Below are 15000 nucleotides of genomic sequence, written 5' to 3' on the forward strand. Positions count from 1 at the left end.
TATATAGTAGTGCCTGTTAATACAGTGAATATCTACTCACTATACTCACTATATTCATCCATAGCCAGTTTCTTATCTTATAAGCTACAGGCATCGTTACACACTGTCTCTCACCATAAACTAAAAGCACAGCTATCATACATGTAAAACATTTATAGTGTTCAAAATCCATATTAATAGATGACTTTTAATAATTAATGTTTTGTTGTTGCATTTAACTGCCGAAAATGTTGATATCGAGGTAATTTCCTTAGTAGTTGACGTCAAAGTTCAGCATGTGGGAGAAGTCAGAACTCAGTGATGATAGAGTAATTACCAGTTCGATGGCTGTTCTACTAGATTCTACTAGCTAACTATCTCTCCTCTTCTGGGCTTGCAGGAGGAGGTTGTCGGGTGAGGTCGTCGGGTAAGCTTGGCTTTATACATAGTTTGGGCTTTGTCGAGTAAGGCTTAAACTATGTATTTAGATTGTAGTTAGGTATTGTAGGTAGTTATCGTGGGTTGTTGCATGTAATTATTGTAGGTTAGTATTTTATTCAGGCTGAGCCCGGTGAAGCACGAAGCTAGCTGGCTAACCCACTACCTGGAGGGTAGCTACTGGCAACTATTAGCAACAGTATAGTTGTTTCACTCCTGAGAGTGCCTGTAATTACGCCAGCTGGCTGCCTACAATAATTACATACAATAATTGCCTACCATTCAGCTGTTTTCTAACCTCATTGTCTGAACCGTTAACGTTAGGTAGTAAGTGGCTACTGTGCTTGAAATTTAGCTAGCTTGTTGCTACCTGGATAGCAACTAGTAAACAATAGCTGGAACGACCTAGCGAACAGACGCGAACTGGCTGAATCAATTCAGTGGCTAGCTTTGCACTTGGCTAGCTAACAGTAACTGCTAGGGGTAAGTCATAACCTACATTTGTGTTTTGTTTTTACATATTGGTAGCCAGAGTCATTCAAGGAATTCGGGACATGGGTGAAAAGTTAACGTTAGTTTGGCTCTCTCTGTGCGTTCGTGCCGTGAAAGGAGGGGTTTCTTCTTTGTCTGAAAGCAATGGCTAGCTAGTATGCTAACTATTCTAGCTAACTAACTGGCTGAATAAGTTGACGACGGACTCGCTCAAGCTGTCGGGACTAACCCACAACGTTAGACACGGACACGAACGATCTGCTTGGCGTGTTGACACACTGGTGGTTTGTGACTGTAAGTCGCTTTGGATAAAAGCGTCTGCTAAATGGCATATTATTATTATTATTATTGTGGCCGAGTATTGGTGCTAAACCGTGTTGTTGGAGTCCGGCATGCTAGCTGGCTGTGGCGTCTTATGACTAGGTGCCCTGGACGATTTTCACGGAAGAATACTGTACCTAGTTAGCTAGCTGAATAAACTAAGTTAGTCTATTCCTAGAAAACATTGAACCGCTGTAGTTTACAACAATTATAGTTTCTGAGGTGGAAGTTGGGAGAGTTATATTTGGGTGTTGTGGTGAGGGAGGCCCCGCTCTCTCCTTTCCCAGATGTTTAGTTCATTTCATTCCGATCTCCTTTGCATTATTGTAGCCATTTTCTGCAGCCTGTCAACTATGCCTCTGTCTATCCCTGTTCTCTCCTCTCCGCACAGGCTATACAAACGCCTCACACCGCGTGGCTGCTGCCTCTCTAACCTGGTGGTCCCTGCACGCACCACCCACGTGGAGTTCCAGGTCTCAGGCAGCCTCTGGAACTGCCGTTCTGCTGCCAACAAGGCAGAGTACATCTCAGCCTATGCTACCCTCCAGTCCCTCGACTTCTTGGCGCTGACGGAAACATGGATTACCACTAAAAACACTGCTACTCCTACTGCTCTCTCCTCGTCTGACCATGTGTTCTCGCATACCCCGAGAGCATCTGGTCAGCGGGGTGGTGGCACAGGAATCCTCATCTCTCCCAAGTGGACATTCTCTATTTTTCCCCTGACCCATCTGTCTATCTCCTCATTTGAATTCCATGCTGTCACAGTCACTAGCCCATTTAAGCTTAATATCCTTGTCATCTATCGCCCTCCAGGTTCCCTTGGAGAGTTCATCAATGAGCTTGACGCCTTGATAAGTTCCTTTCCTGAGGATGGCTCACCCCTCACAGTTCTGGGGGACTTCAACCTCCATACGTCTACCTTTGACTCATTTCTCTCTGCCTCCTTCTTTCCACTCCTCTCCTCTTTTGACCTCACCCTCTCACCGTCCCCCCCTACTCACAAGGCAGGCAATACGCTTGACCTCATCTTTACTAGATGCTGTTCTTCTACTAATCTCACTGCAACTCCCCTCCATGTCTCCGACCACTACTTTGTATCCTTTTCTCTCTCGCTCTCCTCCAACACTACTCACTCTGCCCCTACTCAGATGGTAATGTGCCGTTGCAACCTTCGCTCTCTCTCTCCCGCTACTCTCTCCTCTTCCATCCTATCATCTCTTCCCTCTGCTCAATCCTTCTCCCTCCAATCTCCTGATTCTGCCTCCTCAACCCTCCTCTCCTCCCTTTCTGCATCCTTTGACTCTCTATGTCCCCTATCCTCCCGGCCGGCTCGGTCCTCCCCTCCACTCATTGCGAGCTCACAGAACAGGGCTCCGGGCAGCTGAGCGGAAATGGAAGAAAACTAGACTCCCTGCCGACCTGGCATCTTTTCACTCCCTCCTCTCTAAATTTTCTTCATCTGTTTCTGCTGCTAAGGCCACTTTCTACCACTCTAAATTCCAAGCATCTGCCTCTAACCCTAGGAAGCTCTTTGCCACCTTCTCCTCCCTGCTGAATCCTCCTCCCCCCCCCTCCGCCCTCTCTGTGGATGACTTCGTCAACCATTTTGAAAAGAAGGTTGACGACATCCGATCCTCGTTTGTTAAGTCAAATGACACTGCTGGTCCTGCTCACACTGCCCTACCCTATGCTTTGACTTCTTTCTCCCCTCTCTCTCCAGATAAAATCTTGCGACTTGTAACGGCTGGCCACCCAACAACCTGCCCGCTTGACCCTATCCCCTCCTCTCTTCTCCAGACCATCTCCGGTGACCTTTTCCCTTACCTCACCTCGCTGATCAACTCATCCTTGACCGCTGGCTATGTCCCTTCCGTCTTCAAGAGAGCGAGAGTTGCACCACTTCTCAAAAAACCAACACTCGATCCCTCTGATGTCAACAACTACAGACCAGTATCCCTTCTTTCTTTTCTCTCCAAAACTATTGAGCGTGCCGTCTTTAGCCAACTCTCTTGCTATCTCTCTCAGAATGACCTTCTTGATCCAAACCAGTTAGGTTTCAAGACTGGTCATTCAACTGAGACTGCTCTTCTCTGTGTCACGGAGGCTCTCCGCACTGCTAAAGCTAACTCACTCTCCTCTGCTCTTGTCCTTCTAGACCTGTCTGCTGCCTTTGATACTGTGAACCATCAGATCCTCCTCTCCACCCTCTCCAAGTTGGGCATCTCCGGCGCGGCTCACTCTTGGATTGCGTCCTACCTGACCGGTCGCTCCTACCATGTGGCGTGGCGAGAAGCTGTCTCCACACCACGTGCTCTCACCACTGGTGTCCCCCAGGGCTCAGTTCTAGGCCCTCTTCTATTCTCGCTATACACCAAGTCACTTGGCTCTGTCATATCCTCACATGGCCTCTCCTATCATTGCTACGCAGACGACACACAACTAATCTTCTCCTTTCCCCCTTCTGATAACCAGGTGGCGAATCGCATCTCTGCATGTCTGGCAGACATATCAGTATGGATGACGGATCACCACCTCAAGCTGAACCTTGGCAAGACGGAGCTGCTCTTCCTCCCGGGGAAGGACTGCCCGTTCCATGATCTCGCCATCACGGTTGACAACTCCGTTGTGTCCTCCTCCCAGAGTGCGAAGAGCCTTGGCGTAACCCTGGACAACACCCTGTCGTTCTCCGCTAACATCAAGGCGGTGACCCGATCCTGTAGGTTCATGTTCTACAACATTCGGAGAGTACGACCCTGCCTTACACAGGAAGCGGCACAGGTCCTAATCCAGGCACTTGTAATCTCCCGTCTGGATTACTGCAACTCGCTGTTGGCTGGGCTCCCTGCCTGTGCCATTAAACCCCTACAACTCATCCAGAATGCCGCAGCCCGTCTGGTGTTCAACCTTCCCAAGTTCTCTCACGTCACCCCGCTCCTCCGCACACTCCAATGGCTTCCAGTTGAAGCTTGCATCTGCTACAAGACCATGGTGCTTGCCTACGGAGATGTGAGGGGAACGGCACCTCCATACCTTCAGGCTCTGATCAGTCCCTACACCCAAACGAGGGCATTGCGTTCATCCACCTCTGGCCTGCTGGCTCCCCTACCTCTGCTGAAGCACAGTTCCCGCTCAGCCCAGTCAAAACTGTTCGCTGCTCTGGCACCCCAATGGTGGAACAAGCTCCCTCACGACGCCAGGACAGCGGAGTCACTCACCACCTTCCGGAGACATTTGAAACCCCACCTCTTTAAGGAATACCTGGGATAGGATAAAGCAATCATTCTACCCCCTTAATGGCTATAAGGTGAATGCACCAATTTGTAAGTCGCTCTGGATAAGAGCGTCTGCTAAATGACGTAAATGTAAATGTAAATGTCTCTGTTTTGGAAAGGTCCCGGGAATCACCTGGAATTCATTAAAAGCTCCGGACAGTTCCGCTCCATCCCCTTCCCTACGGGAATCCATAATTCCTCTCCAAGGTGTCAGTCCGGGATGTGTCTCAACAGCGATGAGCTAGGATGGTAGTATTAAATATTAACCGTGGATATAGTCAGGCATAAACCTAAAGAATAGGTATACAGCACCAATAACACCCTGACGCTTCCTTCCATCACCTCGATCTCTTTCCTCTACTGGGGGCCAATGGATCGTTTTCCACATGCAGCAGTGGAGAGATAATGTGTGTTTTTATAAGTGGTTCCGCTCAGATACACACACACATATACACACACACATGCACAGCAGCAGTGTATCAGTCAGTTGGTCTCCCATTGTGTCTGCTTGTCATTGTTGGGTTTTTCTATTCTTGTTGTTTGGCTGTGTTCTCGTTAGTGACCCTGGCCTGGCTGCTTGTTATAGAATAGCAGTCTAGCAGGAGCAGGGCTCTTTAGCCATCCTACTTATAGAAGGGTCGTTCTTGAATTGCAGTGACTTTTGAGCATGGCATTTTGGAAAATAATTATTTCATTTTTCAGGATTTGTAAAAAAAATCTGCTTGGGTACATTTTCCGATTCTAAATCAACTAATATATTGTAGCAGCTTAATTACTTTAAATATGGTTTTTTACCATTACGATAACATTGTGCCAGCTGTAGGAAAAGTAACACCAATGACAAATCTAAGGTCATTAATTATTTTAAAAATGTTTACTAAACTGATATGATTAATCATTTTGCTCACAATGTAATTTCCCTTAATTTAAATTGAGTAACACCAATGACACTTTGTATTTCGACACACCAAATGATCAATGGAATCCTGTATTGCATACTAAAAAGGTGTGATTAGCTATTAGTTTTATTTAATGTAGGCAGTTTGCCACTGGAGGGAATGCTCAAGTGTCACGATCGTTATGAAAAGCGGACCAAGGCGCAGCGTGATATGCGTACATTCTTTTATTTCAGTACACAACAAGAACCAAAACAAACGATACGTGAAGTCCTGGGTTGAACACAAACCTTCCGGAACAAGATCCCACAATAAACAGTGCCAAACAGGCTGCCTAAGTATGGTCCCCAATCAGAGACAACAAGCTACAGCTGCCTCTGATTGGGAACCACCCTGGCCAACATAGAAATACACGAACTAGAACACAAAACTAGAAAACTAAACAATGAAACCTACACACCCTGGCTCAACATATAAGAGTCCCCAGAGCCAGGGCGTGACATCAAGATCCTTGTATATCTTTGCAATGAGTGATTTTCAAGACGGTAACACCAATGACATAAAACATATTATATTTGTAAAAAAGAAAACTATTTTAATAGCCTTATTTGTTTTTGTTGATCTATACAATGTATTCAATAATGTTCTTTACTTTCTAGCATTCAAAATCATAGACATATCTCTAAATCCCCAAAACATGTCACTGCAACTCTACTCATCACTACTGGGATAAGCCAATTTGCTTACACTAATTACTTTAAACAATGCATAGTTTTGCAGTATAAAGGATTTGCATTATGTTTTGTCACTGTTATAAACAGTTCAATATACACAAAAACATGTATGATGTGTATCTATTTGTCATCTTAAAGTGTTTTTATGGTTGCAAAGGTGAGGGATGCAAATGCCACCACAATTCAAGAATGACCCAGAACCCTAATGGCTGATAAACAAGACTTGGTCTCTGCTAACTGAATTCACATAGATGGTATCTAAACTCAGTGTATGTGTGGGGGGAGGGTGGGGGGTGATGAACATACCGTCCGTGACACACAGCCGAGCCACTTATTTACAGTGGCTTGCGAAAGTACATTTACATTTACATTTACGTCATTTAGCAGACGCTCTTATCCAGAGCGACTTACAAATTGGTGCATTCACCCTATAACCACTTTACTTTATTTTATTTTTTTTGGGGGGGGGGGGGGGGTAGAAGGATTACTTTATCCTATCCCAGGTATTCCTTAAAGAGGTGGGGTTTCAAATGTATCCGGAAGGTGGTGAGTGACTCCGCTGTCCTGGCGTCATGAGGGAGCTTGTTCCACCATTTGGGAGCCAGAGCAGCGAACAGTTTTGACTGGGCTGAGCGGGAACTATGCTTCCGCAGAGGAAGGGGAGCCAGCAGGCCAGAGGTGGATGAACGCAGTGCCCTCGTTTGGGTGTAGGGACTGATCAGAGCCTGAAGGTACGGAGGTGCCGTTCCCCTCACGGCTCCATAGGCAAGCACCATGGTCTTGTAACAGATGCGAGCTTAAACTGGAAGCCAGTGGAGTGTGCGGAGGAGCGGGGTGACGTGAGAGAACTTGGGAAGGTTGAACACCAGACGGGCTGCGGCATTCTGGATGAGTTGTAGGGGTTTAATGGCACAGGCAGGGAGCCCAGCCAACAGCGAGTTGCAGTAATCCAGACGGGAGATGACAAGTGCCTGGATTAGGACCTGTGCCGCTTCCTGTGTAAGGCAGGGTCGTACTCTCCGAATGTTGTAGAGCATGAACCTGCAGGATCGGGTCACCGCCTTGATGTTAGCGGAGAACGACAGGGTGTTGTCCAGGGTTACGCCAAGGCTCTTCGCACTCTGGGAGGAGGACACAACGGAGTTGTCAACCGTGATGGTGAGATCATGGAACGGGCAGTCCTTCCCCGGGAGGAAGAGCAGCTCCGTCTTGCCAAGGTTCAGCTTGAGGTGGTGATCCGTCATCCATACTGATATGTCTGCCAGACATGCAGAGATGCGATTCGCCACCTGGTTATCAGAAGGGGGAAAGGAGAAGATTAGTTGTGTATCGTCAGCGTAGCAATGATAGGAGAGGCCATGTGAGGATATGACAGAGCCAAGTGACTTGGTGTATAGCGAGAATAGGAGAGGGCCTAGAACTGAGCCCTGGGGGACACCAGTGGTGAGAGCACGTGGTGCGGAGACAGCTTCTCGCCACGCCACTTGGTAGGAGCGACCGGTCAGGTAGGACGCAATCCAAGAGTGAGCCGCGCCGGAGATGCCCAGCTCGGAGAGGGTGGAGAGGAGGATCTGATGGTTCACAGTATCAAAGGCAGCAGACAGGTCTAGAAGGACAAGAGCAGAGGAGAGAGAGTTAGCTTTAGCAGTGCGGAGAGCCTCTGTGACACAGAGAAGAGCAGTCTCAGTTGAATGACCAGTCCTGAAACCTGACTGGTTTGGATCAAGAAGGTCATTCTGAGAGAGATAGCAAGAGAGTTGGCTAAAGACGGCACGCTCAATAGTTTTGGAAAGAAAAGAAAGAAGGGATACTGGTCTGTAGTTGTTGACATCAGAGGGATCGAGTGTTGGTTTTTTGAGAAGGGGTGCAACTCTCGCTCTCTTGAAGACGGAAGGGACATAGCCAGCGGTCAGGGATGAGTTGATCAGCGAGGTGAGGTAGGGGGAGAAGGTCACCGGAGATGGTCTGGAGAAGAGAGGAGGGGATGGGGTCAAGCGGGCAGGTTGTTGGGCGGCCTGCAGTCACAAGTCGCGAGATTTTATCTGGAGAGAGAGGGGAGAAAGAAGTCAAAGCATAGGGTAGGGCAGTGTGAGCAGGACCAGCAGTGTCATTAGACTTAACAAACGAGGATCGGATGTCGTCAACCTTCTTTTCAAAGTGGTTGACGAAGTCATCCACAGAGAGGGAGGGGGGGATTCAGCAGGGAGGAGAATGTGGCATAGAGCTTCCTAGGGTTAGAGGCAGATGCTTGGAATTTAGAGTGGTAGAAAGTGGCCTTAGCAGCAGAAACAGATGAAGAAAATGTAGAGAGGAGGGAGTGAAAAGATGCCAGGTCGGCAGGGAGTCTAGTTTTCTTCCATTTCCGCTCAGCTGCCCGGAGCTCTGTTCTCTGTTCACCCCCCTTGGTATTTTTCCTATTTTGTTGCCTTACACCTGGAATTAAAATGGATTATTTTGGGGGGTTGTATCATTTGATTTACACAACATGCCTACCACTTTGAAGATGGAAAATTTTAGAACAACAAGAAATAAGACAAATAAACAGAAAACTTGAGTGTGCATAATTCCCCACAGATACTCCAATCTCCGCTGTGGAGCTTTGCAGCTCCTTCAGGGTTATCTTTGGTCTCTTTGTTGCCTCTCTGATTAATGCCCTCCTTAATAATAATAATAATATGCCATTTAGCAGACGCTTTTATCCAAAGCGACTTACAGTCATGCGTGCATACATTTTTGTGTATGGGTGGTCCCGGGGATCGAACCCACTACCTTGGCGTTACAAGCGCCGTGCTCTACTTGCCTGGTCCGTGGGTTTTTGTGGGCGGTTCTCTCTTGGCAGGTTTGTTGTGGTGCCATATTCTTTCCATTTTCTAATAATGGATGTAATGGTGCTCCGTGGGATGTTCAAAGTTTCGGATATTTCTTTATAACCCAACCGTGATCTATACTTCTCCACAACTTTGTCCATGACCTGTTTGGAGAGCTCCTTGGTCTTCATGGTGCTGCTTGCTTGGTGGTGCCCCTTGCTTATTGGTGTTGCAGACTCTGAGGCCTTTCAGAACAGGTGTATATATACTGAGATCATGTGACAGATCATGTGACACTTAGATTGCACACAGGTGGACTTTATTTAACTAATTATGTGACTTCTGAAGGTAATTGGTTGCACCAGATCTTATTTAGGGTCTTCATAGCAAAGGGGGTGGATACATATGCACGCACCACTTTTCCGTTATTTATATTTTCGAATTTCTTAAAACTAGTTATTTCTTTCATTTCACTTCGCCAATTTGGACAATTTTGTGTATGTCCATTACATGAAATCCAAATAAAAATCAATTTCAATTACAGGTTATAATGCAACAAAATAGGAAAAATGGCAAGGGGGATGAATACTTTTGCAAGGCACTGTACAACCCACCATTAATCACAACAACCTCTTACTGCTGCTGCTGGTTGCCAAGTGCATACTCGTTAAGTCTCCTAGACTTCCATTTGTTGAACATCTCATTCCAAAATCATGTGCATTAATATGGAGTTGGTCCCCCCTTTGCTGCTATAACAGCCTCCACTCTTCTGGGAAGGCTTTCCACTAGATGTTGGAACATTGCTGTGGGGACTTGCTTCCATTCAGCTACAAGCGCATTAGTGAGGTCGGGCACTGATGTTGGGCGATTAGGCCTGGCTCGCAGTCTGCGTTCCAATTAATCCCAAAGGTGTTCGATGGGGTTGAGGTCAGGGCTCTGTGCAGAGAAGACAAGTTCTTCCACACCGATCTCGACAAACCATTTCTGTATGGACCTCGATTTGTGCACGGGGGCATTGTAATGCTGAAACAGAAAAGGGCCTTCCCTAAACTGTTGCCACAAAGTTGGAAGCACAGAATCATCTAGAATGTAATTTATTGCTGTAGCATTAAGATTTCCCTTCACTGGAACTAAGGGGCCTAGCCCGAACCATGAAAAACAGCCCCATTATTCCTCCTCCGCCAAACTTTACAGTTGGCACTATGCATAGGGGCAGGTAGCGTTCTCCTGGCATCCGCCAAACCCAGATTCGTCCATCGGACTACCAGATAGTGAAGCGTGATTAATCACTCTAGAGAACGCGTTTCCACTGCTCCAGAGTCCAATGGCGGCGAGCTCTACACCACTCCAGCCGACGCTTGGCATTGCGCATGGTGATCTTAGGCTTGTGTGTGGCTGCTCGGCCATGGAAATCCATTTCATGAAGCTCCCGACGAACAGTTCTTGTGCTGACTTTGCTTCCAGAGGCAGTTTGCAATTCGGTAGTGAGTGTTGCAACCGAGGACAGACGATTTTTACGTGCTACGTGCAGTCCCGTTCTGTGATCTTGTGTGGCCTACCACTTTGTAGCTGAGCCATTGTTGCTCCTAGAAGTTTCCACTTCACAATAACAGCACTTGCAGTTGACCGGGGCAGCTCTAACAGGGCAGAAATGTGACTTCTTGGAAAGGTGGCATTCCATGACGGTGCCACGTTGAAAGTCACTGAGCTCTTCAGGAAGACCATTCTACTGCCAATGTTTCTATGGAGATTGCATGGCTGTGTACTCGATTTTATACTGTACACCTGTCAGCAACGGGTGTAGCTGAAATAGCCGAATCCACTAATTTGAATGGGTATCCCATACTTTTGTATAAATAGTGTATGTGTTTGTATTTATCTTTAATTGTGTATGCACTTTATTTGTTAATTTGTATCCTACATTTCCTTTCTGTTGCACTGATTGTAAAGTAGGATGTGTGTGTACTGTATGATCCTCAGAGTGTTGGTGGTGGTTTGTATTCCATCAGGGGCGAGGTGCGTTCACATTAGTATGCTGTCTCCTGGAGGAGAGAGAGAGAGAAACGGAGGGAGAGGGAGGACGAGAGGGAGAGGGGGGACGAGAGGGAGAGGGGGGGCGAGAGGGAGAGGGGGGGCGAGAGGGAGAGGGGGGGCGAGAGGGAGAGGGAGGGCGAGAGGGAGAGGGGGTCGGTGGCAACGTGTCGAAACATTCAATCCAGCTCCAAATTGGTGAACAGGTGCTGATAATAAGCAAACATTGATTGTAAACAGAGGTGGGGCTATAATTGGTAGACTACAGGGAGAGGAGCTCTAGGTCTCACTCCACTGGTCAGCACAGCACAGGGTGGGAGGGGCAGGAGCAGGGGAGGAGCTGGCACTCACAACAGGAATACAACAGGACGACTGGGATCTTATTCAGTTCTATACCCGGAGGACATTCATTCCTGGGGATATTTTACAATGTGAAGTGTGTGTGTGGGGGGGGGGGGTCCAGGAGAAATTAGTGAAAGGATCTCAATAATGCAGATTGTGCTGGGCAGGAGCAAAACCCTGCACACAGATAGCCTACGGAGGGTTTTTCTGTGTGGTGTTCTTAGCAGTGTAGTGACTGACCGTGTCTCTCTGTGTTCCTCAGAGCCATTACCCTGGACAACACTCTGGTCATCCTGTCCACGGTGGCCCCTGATGCTGGACGCTACTACGTACAGGCGGTCAACGACAAGAACGGGGAAAACAAGACCAGCCAGCCCATCACCCTGTCTGTTGACAGTGAGTAGCTGTGAAGCCATATGGAGAGATATGCACACACGAATGAAGGCTTGCACATACACACATGGACCACACGCATGCACAAATGCACACGTGCACCGAATGCACACACACACACAAGGATGCACGCACGCATGCATACACACATACACTTGGCAGCAGGCAGATAGAGTTGATTATACTGTATAAGACAAGCGAAGGAAGCAGCTGCTGTCTGGTGAAGAGTTGATTATATGAACGACCACAGACACCTACACACACATACACATCCAGACACAGACACTATGGCCCAGCAGCAGCAGAGCAGACTCCACTTTGAGAGAGAATCAAAAGCAGGCAGGTGCAGTTCAAGGTATTAGACTTGATTATAGAGGAAGCAGACATGGCTTATGGCACAGTGCAGGGGGAGAGTTGATTAGAACAGAACTCAGACCCAGAAAATAGATCTCAGAGGAGTAGAGCTAGCTGATGAGATGAGGGATCAGAACAGACAGACAGACAGAACAGAATAGACAGAACAGAACAGAGCAGACAGAACAGAGCAGAGAGAACAGAGCAGACAGAACTGAGCAGAGAGAACAGAGCAGACAGAACAGAGCAGAGCAGAGAGAACAGAGCAGAGAGAACATAGCAGACAGAACAGAGCAGAGAGAACAGAGCAGAGAGAACAGAGCAGAGAGAACAGAGCAGACAGAACAGAGCAGAGAGAACAGAGCAGACAGAGTAGAGCAGACAGAGCAGACAGATCAGAACATAATAGAGCAGACAGAACAAAACAGAGCAGACAGAACAGAACAGATAGAACAGAACAGAACAGAGCACACAGAACAGAGCAGACAGAACAGAGCATTCAAAAAAGAACAGAGCAGACAGAACAGAGCAGAGCAGACAGATTAGAGCAGACAGAACAGAGCAGACAGAACAGAACAGAACAGACAGAACAAAGCAGACAGAACCTAACAGACAGAACAGAGTAGACAGAACAGAGCAGACAGAACAAAACAGACAGAACAGAACAGAACAGAGCAGAGCAGACAGAACAAAACAGACAGACAGGGCAGACAGAGAAGACAGAAAAGAGCAGACCGAACAGAACAGAACAGAGCAGACAGAACAGAGCAGACAGAACAGAACAGAGCAGACATAACAGACATAACAGAGTAGACAGAACAGAGCAGACAGAACAAAACAGACAGACAGGGCAGACAGAACAGACAGAACAGAACAGACAGACCAGAACAGAGCAGACAGATCAGAGCAGACAGAACAGGGCAGACAGACAGACAGAACAGAGCAGACAGATTAAAACAGACAGAACAGACAGACCAGAGCTGACAGAACAGATAGAACAGAACAGAGCAGACAGATCAGAGCAGACAGAACAGAGCAGAGCAGACAGAATAGAGCAGACAGAACGGAGCAGACAGAACAGAGCAGAGCAGTCAGAGCAGAGCAGAAAGAACAAAACAGACAGAACAGAGCTGAAAGAACAAAACAGACAGAACAGAGCAGAGCAGTCAGAACAGAACAGAGCAGACAGAACTAAACGAACAGACGGGGCAGACAGACCAGACAGAGCAGGCAGAACAGAACAGAACAGAACAGAGCAGACAGAACAGAGCAGAGCAGACAGAATAGAGCAGACAGAACGGAGCAGACAAAACAGAGCAGAGCAGTCAGAACAGAACAGAACAGAACAGACAGAACAGAACAGAGCAGACAGAACAGGGCAGACAGACAGACAGAACAGAACAGTAAAGGGGGCTTTAATATTCTTAGGTAGCGGAATGACTTTGGCTGGTGCTAGTTCAGATAGAGGTATAGCCAGATAGACATACAAGGACACATAGCCCTTGCCAGAGTGTGTGGGTGTGTGTTTCTCTCAGGCCCTGACACACCATTAATCCCCTGGGGTCCACCAACATGCAACTGATCCTAGGGAGGGAGGGAGGTGTACAGGGGAAGCTTATTCTGTCACTAAAACACACACATAGACAGACACACAGACACACTTAGTGCTGTTGTGGTGACCATATTACTGCCTCACTGTGATGATCAATTTGAAGAAAGAAATTCAACAGCAGGCTAAAACTGAGTGTAAAACATGGTCATTGTAGATGTTTCAAAGCCTAACACAACGAAATGGACAGCGCTTTCTATGGTGATGACTAGTTCAAAACAAACATATGCATAAAACCCTGAATTGTGCCGTTATACAATACATAGCCTACGGCATATTGCGCATGGTAGAAAAACATAAAACAAAACTGATTTAAGATGTCTTTGGTACATAATTGGTCTAGCCTATAGTAATCGCCTTTGAGTGTGGACTGTATTATTATGCATACTGGATGGACTGGTTACCTTATGCCGTGCTCCAAAATGTATATCCACGTCTGGGAAAGCACGTATAGCCCTAGCCGATGCAGTTGGTTCATTGATTGTGCAGGACGATTTTGAATAGCCTAGTAATAGGGATTGTTTTATATTTTCATTATTCATTGGGTGACACATTACCTTTAGCTATACAGAATATCTCACCACCATGCGTTTCCATCTCCTCCTCTCTCTCCTTTATTCCTTTCTCGAGCGCGCAGACGGGCTGTCAACAGTTTAATGAAATACTGTGTTTCATTACGAAAACATGTTACGATGTTCCCGAACAGATTTCACTTGGTTTTTCAAATAAAGCACTGGGTAGCTGCAGGAACAGGGTTGGAAAGCCCATGGCATACATAGTTTGGGCGGAATAAACAGTGGTTGATGCGTGGAGTGAAATTAGTGTTCTTATATTTATTTCTCAGCTGCTCATATTAAGCACATGCTCCACTATAAAACTGAAGTAGCCTACCCGTCATCATTAAAAAACCTGTACCCAAGAAAGCAAAAGTAACTGAACTAAATGACTATCGCCCTGTAGCACTCACCTCTGTCCTCATGAAGTGCTTTGAGAGACTAGTTAAGGATCATATCACCTCTACCTTACCTGTCACCCTAGACCCACTTCAATTTGCTTACTCCCCCAATAGATCCACAGACGATGCAATTGCTATCACACTGCACACTTCCCTATCCCATCTGGACAAGAGGAATACCTATGTAAGAATGCTGTTCATTGACTATAACTCAGCATTCAACACCATAGTACCCTCCAAGCTCATCATTAAGCTCGAGGCCCTGGGTCTGAACCCCGCCCTGTGCAACTGGGTACTGGACTTCCTGACGGGCCGCCCCCAGGTGGTGGATGTAGGAAACAACATCTCCACTTCGCTGATCCTCAACACTGGGG

The 15000-nt window shown here is 47.0% G+C and overlaps 1 protein-coding gene across 1 annotated transcript in view; it reads left to right on the top strand.

The window, feature by feature from the left end:
• Positions 1 to 15000, top strand: part of sdk2b (sidekick cell adhesion molecule 2b) — a 435742-nt gene that overhangs the window by 327491 nt on the left and 93251 nt on the right. Inside the window, exon 5 of the mRNA XM_045209786.1 lies at positions 11578 to 11711. Within this exon, the coding sequence (XP_045065721.1) occupies positions 11578 to 11711 (134 nt within the window). The remainder of the gene's footprint in view (positions 1 to 11577; positions 11712 to 15000) is intronic.

Source organism: Coregonus clupeaformis, chromosome 31 (genome assembly GCF_020615455.1).
Source record: "Coregonus clupeaformis isolate EN_2021a chromosome 31, ASM2061545v1, whole genome shotgun sequence".
NCBI classification, from domain to species: domain Eukaryota; kingdom Metazoa; phylum Chordata; class Actinopteri; order Salmoniformes; family Salmonidae; genus Coregonus; species Coregonus clupeaformis.